At 36.4% G+C, this 14,318-nt stretch overlaps 1 protein-coding gene across 2 annotated transcripts in view; it reads right to left on the bottom strand.

The window, feature by feature from the left end:
• LOC108704954 (testican-3) overlaps positions 1 to 14,318 on the bottom strand; it is a 122,192-nt gene that overhangs the window by 51,593 nt on the left and 56,281 nt on the right. Inside the window, exons 3-4 of one of the 2 annotated variants that reach the window (XM_041589255.1) lie at positions 9,294 to 9,302; positions 9,110 to 9,155 (exon numbers count right to left, since the gene is read on the bottom strand). In XM_041589255.1, coding sequence (XP_041445189.1) covers positions 9,110 to 9,155; positions 9,294 to 9,302 — 55 coding nt within the window. The remainder of the gene's footprint in view (positions 1 to 9,109; positions 9,156 to 9,293; positions 9,303 to 14,318) is intronic. The other variant, XM_041589258.1, reaches the window with a different exon arrangement.

The following is a 14,318-nucleotide window of genomic DNA, read 5'->3' as shown; positions in this document are numbered from 1 at the left end:
AGGGATACTGTCATGGGAAAAACATTTTTTTTCAAAATGAATCAGTTAATAGTGCTGCTCCAGCAGAATTCTGCATTGAAATCCATTTCTCAAAAGAGCAAACAGATTTTTTTATATTAAATTTTGAAATCTGACATGGGGCTAGACATATTGTCAATTTCCCAGCTGCCCCAAGTCATGTGACTTGTGCTCTGATAAACTTCAATCACTCTTTACTGCTGTACTGCAAGTTGGAGTGATATCACCCCAATCCCTTTTTCCCCCCAGCAGCAGGGTTACTGCCTGGTAGTCAGGGTAACCAGTCAGTGTAAACCAAGAGAGCTGAAAAGCAGGAAGTTGGGTTCTGACTGTTATACATCAAATCACTCCAGCCTTTATACATTACATTTTTGTCTAACTAACTATATTAGAAACATTTTTCATTTTACACAGCCTATCTATTTACCCAGTTTTTATTTTTACACTGAACAATTCCTTTAAGCAGCCCGCAACAGAACACCAAATGTGACAAGCTGGTTGTCTGTACGCGTAATTTTTTAAGGGGATTAGCTATGGTAGGCAGGTAAGAGTAGGGTCAGGAGCATATAAACAGGGACATCATGTCTTCAGGCAAAAACACAGGTATATTTTGGCAAACTCTTCCCAACATAAAGTCACAGGAACACAGTTCATCAGCATTTTCATCAGCACATATTCAAAACTTCTCCCCGCTCTGGGGTTCTCACCATACAGGATGGCTTCCACACTCCATCAGAATATTCTGGGCTTTTCATTAAGCCCTGTTGACTCTCCCTTCATGGGATAACAGCTCACCAGCCTCTGGCCTGTTTGCACCTGTTTCTTCTGGCTTTCCTCAATCACTTTTGACTCTTAGTCACCTGGTCATGTCTCTCTCTGCTCCTTGTAGTGTCAGGCAGCACCCCAGCCCCTCTGGGAGTTCCTAACAGACAAGAAACCTAACCTAACACTCTCACTACAATTAAATACTTTTCCACAGGACACCATTCCTGTGGAAAGTGAGCTCCAATGTGCCTGTTCCTTCTAGAATACTAAAGCTTCCAGGGCCAGACAGCAATATAACAGAGGAAACATTCTCCATTTAGTAACATGTTTTTTGCAGCTTACATCTCCTATTGGGGAGAAATTAAAGACAAAACATACATTTTACACATTTTCTTGGTCACTCTACCACAATATATAGTATGTGTGTGTATGTATGCATTAATAGTTCCAGTGCCATTTCCTGGTTTTGGAGAGGGTCATGGGGGCTGCATAGCTAGTGCATCAAATTCATGTTTTGCACAAACTTGATTGAGATAAGGTTCTCAGCTTGCCTAACAGCAGACATGGCTTTGAATAGGTCTGCATAGGGGTAATTCACAGTGCCCCATGCAGTGTGCAAACTATATAAAAGGCAACAATGTCACAATGCGTGGGACATTAGAAGAATGACTGCAGACCTCTAAGTGTCCTCTCCACCCGCCCTCTAACTTGAGCATCATTCAAGGATTTTTAAAGCTCAGTGTAGAGCCCCCAATCCTAGGGGTCCAAGTGTTCTGTTAAGTGAGCACTAAGGAGCACTCTCTTGAATTTGAATCCCCAGAATAAATAAATGAACCAGATGAATATACAGAATTTGTATGGGGGTCATTTGGAGGGGTTGAACTTGATAGCCTTTTGTCCTTTTAACCAGAGCTGTGTAGTCAACAATTTTGGGTACCTGAATACCTGAAACTCCTAATAAATTTAAATTGTGATGGAAAAAAATACAATATGGTACACTGTCCTATTTCACAAATAATAGTCATACTAAAGTGCTGTAAGAATAAAGCCCAGTGCGTAGTTGTTTCACCAGTGTGAAGTCCAGATGAGTTATTATAACCTTTTTGTTTTCATTTTCTGTAATTTCTTTAAAGGGGACCCGTCACTTAATTCCAAATAAATTTTTATTGTGTTTGATAAACAAAATAAATTTACTTAAACTATATAAATTGTTTAAATCTTGTTCCCTTCAGTCTTGGAATTCACAGTCACAGCAAGGAGACAGCAAGTAGTTTGTGGACACGTTTATTAGGGCAAGCTTTGTATCACTCCACAATCTTGTTTATGTGCCAGAATGGGGAACATGATACCCATGCATTTGCACTGACTACACAATTATATGGTGAGGAGGGAGGAGGAATGTATGGAGTGACATCAGGAAAATGAAACTAATTGCCTGACCCACCTCTATGCCTTAGGACCTTTATTACAGCTTTTTATGTCCACTTTAATAAATAAAATAAAAAGCCACAATGACATAGGCAGTTATAGATTTCATAGGCTTAGTTACAGATTTAGAACCAAACTTTAACAGTATCCTCATTCATGTTGTGACAGGTTTGTATGGCCAACCATTAGTGATGGGCGAATTTGCGCCGTGTCGCTTCGCCAAAAAATTTGCGCGAAATTCGCGAAACAGCGAAAAATTCACAAAACGGCGCAGTTTTTTCGACGCCGGCGCCCGTTTTTGACGCAAATCTTCGAGGGCGTTTCGCGAATTTTCGCGGGCGTTTCGCGAATTTATTCGCTGGCGGCGAAACGCGCAAATTCGCCACGAATTCGCGCCTGGCGAATAAATTCGCCCATCACTACCAACCATCTTCATATAGCTTTAAAATTGCTGAGCTTTGGCAGTGATAGAATGCCTTGTATGTTGTGTTCTTTCAATCAACATGGAAAATACATTAGTATATTAAAACAGAGGAGTCAAGCAAAATAAATGCTTAAGAACGGGATGGGTATTGCTGCTTTATATAATCCTGTATTCTCATAATATTGTGCTGCTGTTGCAAGCTATATTTTGTTTCCTTGTTTCTAATTGGCCATCTGCATTTTTCTTCTTTTTTAAATCTTTTCTTCTATTATCACATTGTCCCCTTTTTTTTTGCATTTTCATCCCATTCTGCTCACGCATTCTTTTTGTTTTGTACATTCCAAAATAAAGCCAAACTTACAGGTTTAGAGTCAGGAACTGCTAAAAGTGAAACCTTCTAGAATGATACTATATATATATATATATACAGGATTACATACTCCAGTAACAGCATTATTTGTTATTGTACTGTTTTTCTTATTTCATGAGGCATTGCAATATATTATTTTATATTTATTTAATATATTTTCAAAGTGTTTGTGTGTCACAGATGGTAAGGAAATGTTGCACCAATGTTCAAATAAACATTTTCTTTAAAACTGCTTTTTTTAAAATTAGATTTACCCACCACAGACTGAATGTACTATACAAATTCAACAAAATCTCATCATCTAACATAGGGTAGGCGGATTAATATAAATTACAGAGCCAAATGCCTTCAGATACAGCACAAAAAGAGCTTTTTACATGGAATAAAATCAAGAGACAGCACAGAAGCCCAACTTTAAAATTCTCGCTAACCCTTAAATTTGTTAAGATGTACAGTATAACTGCAGTCTGCAAGCCATCAGCTTGAACACCATTTTTAGAACGACCCAGTCCCACCTGTAACCCATAATTACTCTGCAATTTCATGTCAATTGAAATAATTGCTAGCATGCTGTATCTTGGCCTGGTGTGAATCAGAGAGCTATGTGGGAACATTGCAAAGTAAATCTTTTTTTTTCCCTCACCAAATGTTTAAGTGGTAACTTATACAGCACAATTGCTGCATCCTTAAAGGGTTGACACTAAAATGTAGTGTATGGTGTTTATACATCGAAAAATCATGCTTGAAATATTAAAATACATCTAATGCCTCTGTATCATGGTAGAAAACGATACACTGAACACTGCCTTAAAGTGAATTGTAGAACCAATGTATGATGATTTTAAGCTGTAAAGTTATAACTTAAGTTTTGGGTACAAACAAGTTTTGTGCCAAGTAAACCATGGAGTGAGCATAGCAGACACATGGGGCTGATTTATGAATACAAGTGCAAAACTGACAATAGCAACCAGTAGACTGTTAAAAACAAATTGCTAATTTATGGTTTTTGGTAACCGCACTTGTGAAATTTAGCACATATTTTTGTAGGGTAAATAAATTGATCATGGCTCTTCAATGCATCCCACTGAAAAGGAACACAGACCATTCTTTGCTTCCTTTTCATACTCCCTGTGGACCATGGAACCATAAAATGCAGGTGGAAAACATCAATTTAATTTTCCCTGGGTTCGGTGGTTCCATGTGAATCGTGAGTTCACCTACTATTAGTAATAATGGGTGAGGTAACTCATGTGGTTCCACGGTGAACCACATATAAAATCCACCACAGGGGAACGCATAACCAAACACTCATGGGTAAGAGCCGTAAATCAGCTCTAAAGCCTATATATTGTATCAGTATTTCTCAGACTGTGAGACCAGCCTTGGTTTTTCAGTCATAGGTGTGAAGTGCCTGTGCTACGAAAATTTGCCAGAAATCAAATCCGCAGGGACATCGCCAGCGTTCGGCTGCCCAGATACAACTTTGCATTTTAGTGAATTAGCGTAGTGGTAACGAATTTTGGTCTGGCGAAGTATGGCAGATCGTTCACTTGTGAAACCCTCTGCTCTCATTCCCCTTAATGACAAGCAGCTACTACTGGGTGGGGTGGCTTTGGAACTTTAAACTACAGTTTTAATTATGTAAAAAGGCACTTTGTCTCATCTGATGCTTTCTTTCATGTTTACATTATGTTATCAAAGATAACACTGCATCAAGTGTCAATATTTAACTTTATCAACAAAATGTACATTTGGTTGAGAGCTCTCATTAGTTATCACCTGCATAATTAGAAATTGATTATTGTTCATTAAGCAAAACCTGCAATTTATAATTCAGCAAAATATGTATCATGATAATTTTAACTCCCTGTTCTGCAAGCGATATGTAAAAAAATATTTTCGCCACATGCTATTTTGAGTAGAGGTTTCCAACTTCGGAGGAAGCAGGACACTGTAGAACAAATCAACGTCAAATAACCCAGTATCTAAAAGGTTAAAGAAACACAAGTAGCAGTACGAATACTCAGAAACAGGCTAAAAAATCGAGCACACCCAGGAACTCAGAAAACAATTACCTACATTCAGGCACTGAACATTTGTAGCTTTGCGGCTTTTTATTTTAAAATTGGTACTGGTTCATGGTGTTGTGATGCCCCATGAGTCCTACACAGTGAGGTCATGGGATGATGACTTTGCAGCCCAGGTGGCACAATTTTGAATTCATTGACCCTGTCAAAATGTTAGAGGGACAATGCTGCCTACACAAAATTACTTTTCACCAACAGGGCATCATTTCTGACCAGTACACAATTTTGAGTGGACTATATTGATAACTAGGAATTTCTATATTTGCTTTGTGAAAACCAGCTGCACAAGGTTAAATGACCACTATCCATTAATCACAATTTCGGTAGGGAAAAAGGCATAGAAGTAACTTTTCATGCTCTATCTTTTCATCTGTATTTATTGGTAAAACCTCAATCTGACCATCTTCCTCCTTTTTCCTAAGTACTATAATGATCCACCTTTCCCATTAACATCTGGCACAAAATAAAGCATAACACAGGGGGGAAGAAGTATCATCTGACACTATGGGGGTTATTTATTAACTCTGAATACCGAATTTCAGGATTTATTATACCCCGAGGATGGAAAAAGTCCGAAAGCAGCATGGGACGCAAGACTTGGCTTAAATTTGGTAAGTAATTTCAATATCTCTGGTTGGCTCCATTCATTTTTTAATGGTCGCTTTTTATTAACTTTGAATGCCAAAAAAAGTGTGTTTTTTAAGTATATAAAATAGAAAATAAAACCACAAATATTTCTGTATTTATTATACCCTGAGGATGGAAAAAGTCAGAATCCGAAATCCAGCATCTCAGACCTGCCGAGGTTGTATATAAGTCAATGGGAAAAGTCCCAAAGATATTTTGAGATGTGCTGGGTTTGTTTCGTGCAATAATCCAAAGATTTCATGGTTTTCAGGCAAAAATCTGAAAGAATCAGAAACATGATTCCTATTTTTCACGATTTCTTCAACGTTTTTTTTCCCGTAAACAACATTTTCGGAAAATAATATTAATAAATAAGGTGAAAAAACCTGTGTGGATTTGGTCAGAGCTTTTTTCAGAAAATATTGAGATAAATTCGGACTTTGATAAATGGGCCTCTATGTCATTAATTCATATATTCTTATAGAAGAACTAAATCTTAACTAAAGAAGTAGGGCAGAAATGTTGCATTTTATATTTTAGGCTTCTGTACCAGCCCAAGGATACCAGAGGCCTGCCCTTTATCAGTGAGCATTTGTGCCTCCAAAGATGTCCCCAATAGCTCCCCTTCTTCTTTTCTGCTGATTCATTGCACATGCTCTGTGATGTTGTTAGTTACTAAGCTTAGGGACCCATGAACAATATAATGAATATATATAATATAATTGTTACAATATAAGGCTTATGAGCAAACAATTCAGATCATTGGTACATGGCAGCTCAGAAACCAACACAACTTATATGACAGGCAAAACTCAATTTCTACTTTATAATTTGTGATGACCCCAGCAAAGTAAGTAAAGTAAGACTTTATTTTTGTTTTGTATTTGCTAGTTACAATACTAGCAAAAAAACCCATAAAAGTCACAATTTTAAAACACAGTTGCTCATTTCTCCACATCAGCCCTATGAACTTTTACAGGATATCTTCTTAATGTGCACACTTCCATAGGTTATTCTACCATAGGCTAATATTTACATATTCTGTACAATTTTTCAAAGTTATTGCTCTAAGCTAAATTGTGTTTCTGACCCATAAAGGTGGGCTCACACATTATCCCCATCATCATCCTTGCCACTAAATGCACACATGAAAAGGTCCATCCTTCAGGTTGACAGCTTGGTTAAAAGACTGTCATTTCTAGTTTGTTGTCATTGCTTACAAAGACTGCGCCTCACTGCTTTACATTTAATCCTGCTTTCTTATTTCCCTTTCCATTGATATAATCAGCTCTTGCTCATGTTAGCAAGCTGCATCAAGTCAAAAGCCAAAAGGTGCAGAATCTGAATGCAAAGCAGCATGGGACGCAAGACTTGGCTTAGATTTGGTAAGTAATTCCAAGAGTAATGGAACCTCAGATCATTGGCTCCATTCATTTTTTAAACAAGAAAGCATGTCAACATATTGAGGAAAACAGCACCATGTTAAGCAGTCGTTTATCCTTTTTTTCCAGGATTATAATTGCTTACTTTAAACATCATATTGTAAGTGATTTTAAATATTTGTGTGCACACTCACACAAATAGAAATAGAAACACCAGGCATGTTGTTTCTTTGTATTAAAAAAAACCACATACAAATAGAAACCCACGGGGCCATTTATTAGCAAAAATATCAGATTAACCAAGCAATAACTTCTGAACAAATCTACTCTCAGACATGGCAGAACTCTTGTTTTAGAGAAATGCATACTTATTTGAACTTGATTACGGTGCAGAGTGCAAAACGGTTCTACTTCAAGGAGAAGTCAACTCCTTCGGTGCTAAAATCCCTCCCCCCTCCCCTGTGTTGCCCCCCCTCCCTCCTCCCCCCTGGCCTCCCCCCCCCGGGGCAAATGCCCCTAAGTTGCTACTTACCCCTCGGCACAGGTCCTGTCCACAGAGTTCACAGGCGCCATCTTCTCCCGTGCGGTTTTCTTCCTGGAATGCCCGGCGTTTGGCGGCGCATGCGCAGTAGGAGGGATTTGCCGGTTCAGCTCTACTGCGCATGCGCCGAAAGTCACACAGTTTCCGAAAAAATAAATCGGAAAACTTTGTGACTTTCGGTGCATGCGCAGTAGAGCTGAACCGGCATATGCCTCCTGCTGCGCATGCTCCGCCAAATGCCGGGCAATCCAGGTAGAAGACTGCACAGGAAAAGATGGTGCCTGTGAACTCTGTGGACAGGACCTGCGCCGAGGGGTAAGTAGCAACTTAGGGCCATTTGCCGGGGGGGGGAGGTAGGCCAGGGGGGAGTAGGGAGGGGGTTAAACACAGGGGAGGGGGGAGGGATTTTAGAGCCAAAGGGGTTTCGTTCTCCTTTCAAGAAAATTTAGGCACCAAACAGAACCCAAACGATAAAGGACTTTGCTCTAAAACATTGGGATTTCTCATATTCCATATGTGTCTGCTTTAATCTTTACACTTTAGTGCCCTACACTTAGTACACTTTAGGGTATTTTGCGGTATGTATTTATACTACAATATGCTGATTTCATACCAACTATGCAATTATAAGGGTATGTGATCTGTTATCTGGCAACCCATTATTCAAAAAGCTCCAGATTACGGAAAGGCCCCTGCCATAGACTCCTTTTTATCTAAATAATACAAATTTTTAAACACGATTTTCTTTTTCTCTGGATAAAAAACAGTACCTTGTACTTTATCCAAAATAAGTTACACGTAATCCTTAATGGAAGCAAAACCAGCCTATTGGGTTTTTTTAATGTTTACATAATTTTCTATAAGACTAAGGGGGCTATTTATCAAATTCCGATTTTATCTCAACATTTTCTGCTACAAACTCCGATCAAATACGCTCGGGTTTTTTACGCTTATTTATTATCACTTTTTCCTGAAAATTTGCTTTCAAGGAAAAAATCTGGATAACAGGTTCCATACCTGTACATTATTTTAATTCTTGAACTCTTATTTTACACAGACAGTACTTCCATGCAAATAATGCACTTGTCTTGTTATTTTACCTAAAAACTATATACATACAATTGTTACCCTGTTGTTCGACACTTCAAAAGGCAGCAAATGCTATGTTTGGGGAGTGAGAAGTCTATACGAGCCTTGCCTGAATTGCATGCAAGTAGAAAAACTGTACAGTATTAAGCACAATTTTTAAAAAAACATTTTCAAGGAGAACTAAGCTGTGTTGTTATTGGGTATGTATAGAACCCCAAAATTAATGTTAAGCATTTTTAGCCCACTTCTTTGTTAAGCCTTAATTCTCCTGTCAGACACACAAGGTAAGAAAATAAAATATTGTGGGAAAATGTAATAAATGGTAATATATGTCTTTAAACGTGAAATCATAACAAAACGTTTTTAAAATATAATTACCTTGATCAAAAGGTCTACCTGGATTCCAAGCACGGAAGTAATCATCCTGAAAGATAACAAAGAAATGACTAAAAATGGTCCAATATTAAAAATAACATCAATAGTCAACTAAATAATAACATGCAAAAAAAAGATAAATATTATATATACAGGAATAGTAAAGAAACACAAAAATCATACAAACCTCCACCTCCTGAGTGGGCAAGCAAGCAAAATAAATAAAAAAAAAAAAAGCATAGATTACTGGGTTAGAATACTTGTAACTTTACAGAAAACTTATAAAGAAAAGATTTTGTTAATGTAGTATTAGTCACATTGGGTTTCACTTGAATTTTTTAAAGTTTTCATTCTTTTTTGTAGAAAGAAAATAACACATAATAAGGCATCACAGGTTATTCCTTCTCTCACAGTGGGAATTTTGCAACAATGAAATACTACTGTACTAGAACATGTTTAAAAAAATCTCAAACAAGCTGCAAGAAACTGTAATTAAACTGGTACAATATGTAATTTCACTTCTGCAGCTTTAATGCTTTTAGCTCCAGCTGTTTTCACATCCATTGTGTGCATACATTCAAATTTAGAATCAAAACATAAGATAATCAGTAACCTGATTATTTTTGATAGATATAGTAAAAGATTTTTAGAGGCACATTTATCAAGGGTCGAATTTGGAATTCATGTTTTTTTTAAACTCCCATAAATTCGAAATTCGACTAGTCGAACTTTATCATTAAAATCAAAATTTAAGCGACCTGAAAACTCGAATCAAATTCGATTTCAATCCAACTCAATTCAAGATTTTTCTCTGAAAAAAACCTCAAACGTCCGGAAAGGCTGCAAACATCTCCAAAGTTTTAGGTGGCGAATAGTCTAATTCTAATTCTTAAAGGGCAATTATAGAGTATTATAATATCTCATAAATCTAATACAATTTTTTTTAAAAAAAAAAAAACTTGAATTGAGTTTGGATAACTCCCTAGTCGAATTTGACAGTTTTGACCACAAAAAGATTTCGAAAATTGTAATTTTCAATTCGACCCTTGATAAATCTGCCCTATAGTTTTGAGCAGTTATACAGTTTTCTAGTTTGGTTATCCATTCTTTTGAAAATATATCATGCAAACACACATTTTCGGTATATAGTTCTTTTTAGATCACGAAGACATGTAGATGTGTATGTTCTCCAAATAAAAGTACCAAGAAATGCTGGTGAATTTAAAATAAATAACTATTTTTGACTTATACATAAGAAAATGACTACCACAACCTCGGGGGAAACAGAATGGATCGGCAACAATGGATAACTCACTAAGCAACGTGACTCTAATTCAAGGCCTGATTATTGTGATGACTTCTGCATCATCTAATTGTTGCCTTGGTGAAGCCAATTAATTTCTTTATGTCCCAGCCACTAAGATTTGATTGTAAATTCTGTTGGACAGGGACTAACTACATGGGCTTAAACATTAATAGCCATTATCCAAAATATGTTCTGAATACCACAAACGAGGAACTCTCTGTATAGCGAGGGACATCTGCAAAAGCAAAAGTCTGCTTTGGGAAAGTTCTTTAAATATTTACTTTCAAATATCCTCACTCAGAATTACCATTCTAATTATACCAATATTCACATATGAGCAGAGGAAATTTAAGCCAATAAGAGATTTTGCATTTGAGTATCTGGGCTGCTTAAATCTACAAACAGTTCAACATGTGCAATAAGCTTTAACTTTGCAAAATATTTACATAATTCATCTTTATCATTGTTTTTGACAGATCCAGTGAAACAAAACAAAACAAAAAAAAAATAGATATTTCTATTGTATGCAGCAATATGTAGAAATATTACTTGAGTTTTCAATTCAGGGCGTGTTTCAAATCAGGGAACTGCCAATGGCCTGTGGGTGGTCACAAAGAGCTGAAACCTGGATTTACAGGTTTAAGGCTTAAAATATAGACCTTGCCATCTGACCACAAACGCTATACAAAAAAGAGCCACACACATTATTTATATTCATTAATGTATGCAAACACTTCTTACATATAGGGGGCAGATTTATCAAGGGTCAAATTTCGAATTTGAAAAACCTCAAAATTCGAATTCAAAAAGACCACTCGAAATTAAACTGAAATTTTTTTTGGCCTAATAGGTCAGTTTTCGATCATATTGGTCAGTTGCTAAAATCTGGATGTCACAACCTTATTTTTTTAGTCTTACCTGTAAGTCTTATCAAGAATGGTCATACAGTCATACAGTGCATCCCTTTATGACAAGAGTAGTAGAGTAGGTCACACTATGTTCTCATAGCTGCTGTCATTTGCCTCTTCTCTTTCTACTGTCCACATTTACATTCCCCTTCCTACTCATATACCAGTAATTTATGTTGAAGTTGTAGCCATGTATAGTTGTACTGTATGTATGCATCTAAAGATTTTCACAAAAATAATGAACTCTCTGAAACCTTTTCCTTTATTTTCTTGTCCTACTCCCATGTTCTCTGGCCCTCAAACATCTGCCTGTCAGCACTTCTATGGATGACCTGGATTAGGTCTGTTTTAGAGATAAGAAATACACAGACGTATTCAGTTTTTGTTGTGTTATGTGATTATTTACAGTATGTGGAGCCACACAGTCTATGCAGAGCCTTAGTTTACCCAAAACAATAATGATTTATTCTACGGTTACGTCTCTAACACCTTCCATAATGCCAATTTGTTGTAAAATAATGTACTGCTTTCATATTCTGGAACATTCTTCTGCCTTATGTTTCATATTATCAATTTATCATTCTTGATCAGAATTACAGTTTACTTTGACTATGTTGAATGTCAGACTGAGGGATCAGGGGCTCACCAGAAAACCCTAGACAGTCAGCCTACTTTGGAGACTAAATTCACTGTTCTGTATCTTTCCTCTTATTTCTGCTCTTCTTCTCATTTAGAAATGGAGAATTGCCATGAGAGGCAAATGGTTTGGCTAGCAAGAGGGTCCACTGTCTGCTGGGCCCAATGGGACTTTTCCTAGTATCCTGATGGGCCGTCCAACCTTGACTATCTCCAAGGACAAATATTCTCTTCTTTTCTTTCACTGCTTCACCATTTTATCTTTTGATATCTGCCTCAATAATTACACACAAATTTCACTTCTGATCATACTTCAAACAGAATCTGAAGAAAGTCTCATATACAGTACTAGAGGTATACCATATAAAGAACAACAAAACCCAGAGTACATTATACAAATTACAGGTTGCATACATTTTTTCATCTTGCAAACCTAATAATTTAAGAAATTAAGTTACCACTTTCAGCCAGTCACTTTGGTCAGTAATGGGAGCAGGCTCTCAGTTGTGGGCAGATGCAGTATGTGATGGGGATACTGCAATGATGTGCATTTTATCAATTTGGTTCTAATATCATGCACTTATATAACTCAATATAACATAGCAGTTCAGCTGGGGGTGGGGGCAGACATCATTAACATCACACAAAACTTGGCAACAGGCTTTCTTTCCATATAACAACTGCTGTATGTTCCCCAGAAATAACTTATTTTATTAGCTTTTCTAAAAGGACGTAATGGGGAAAATAATTTTATTGAATCAAAAACTCACTATCTGCCATGCTTTTATTAAACTTATGCTCAATAGCAAGTTTGAGAGAAATTTTTTTCCAAGTTTTATTATACCCTGAAGTTGCTAAAAATCCAAAAATACTCCAGCTAAAAACCTGTTGAAGTCATGTAGAAGTCAATGGCAGCTGTCCCTTTCACAATTTGAAGATGTTTCTTGACATTGTGATTTGCACTGGTTTTTGTACAATAATCGGAAAAAGTCAAGGTTATTTTAAAAGTTGCACAATTTGAGCGTCAGATTCGAAAAAGTAGAATGATTTGAATTGTTGCATGATTTTGTCGAGACTTTTCCCACACTGACTTTTTCATTCTGATTTTTTGATAAATCAATTAAATTCATGGATGGATTGCAAAAATTTGAGTCTTAGTAAATACCCTCATAGGATTCTCCAGACTGAGTTTTCATAAAACCAGTGAGCCATGTTACACATTTCTCCAATACTAATGTTTTGTTTACTCTTCTTTGATTATGGATACAAATAAACATAAAACCCTATAGAGCTCAATTACAAACTCAAGTGCAGCGTGCAAAGTGCCATTTTGGACACAAATCACCATGTTTCTGAACCAGAATGAAGCATTTTTGTTTATTTCCAGCATCATTGTAGCCATGAGGGGGAGCTAAACTTTCTGCAATTGCACATCGAAAGTATAAATATGTATATAATATGTGTTTAAACACATGCAACACAATCTCATTAAAATTTTTGCAGTCAGGATTTCATAACTATCAATTGTCAAAGTGGCACCTGTACATGATTCTTCAGGCTCTCCATTAAAAAAGAATCTTGAATTTTACTCTAAGAGAATGCAATAATTTGTTCAGAAATAAAAACTTTTGCAAAGCTAATTTGTAACACATCTGTGATGGTACTGGAGAAACTCTCCAGTATATGCATACAATGAATGATGGTATGTGATATGTATGGTTTTAGTTAAAACCCCTATTGGTAATTTTGAGTATTAAAATAAAAACAGAGTGGTGGCTTTAACACAAGTGTGTGGTGTATTCATAAGTGCTAGACAAGTACATTTTACAAGTACATTATTGAAGAAATGTATTTTGTTAGTTGTTAGCTCTGTGAGAAAGCTGCTACAAACAAACAAAACAATATTTAAATTATTAATAAATTATTTATATAATTATAGAGTGGATTTAGGTTAAATAATTTTGTCCAGAGCTGTAATGCCAGATGCTTTTAAGAGTTTGGTTCAACTGAACAGTTATGATGATTTATTCAGAATTCTTGTGAAAATCCTGATATTCAGGTGATTCCAAAACTGAATCATGGACTTGATGCATCCCTACATGTAAGGCAAATAGGTTTGGGAAACCTATAAACCATATACTTGGCAAGTATTGGCAAGATGATGTTCTATAGAAATCATTGGAAATTGTCATAAAGGGCATGTAAAGTCTAAAATAGAACAAGGCTAGAAATGTTGCATTTTGTATACTAAATATAAACATGAACTTACTGCACCACAAGCCTAATCAAACAAATAATTTATGCTTTCAAAGTTGGCTACAGGGGGTCACCATCTTGTAAGATCTTTGCAAGACTAAGACTG

The sequence above is a fragment of the Xenopus laevis genome, chromosome 1L (assembly GCF_017654675.1).
Source record: "Xenopus laevis strain J_2021 chromosome 1L, Xenopus_laevis_v10.1, whole genome shotgun sequence".
Classification (NCBI taxonomy): Eukaryota; Metazoa; Chordata; class Amphibia; order Anura; family Pipidae; genus Xenopus; species Xenopus laevis.
The sequence above is the reverse complement of the archived record's forward strand: the minus strand, read 5'-3'. Positions and strand labels throughout refer to the sequence as shown.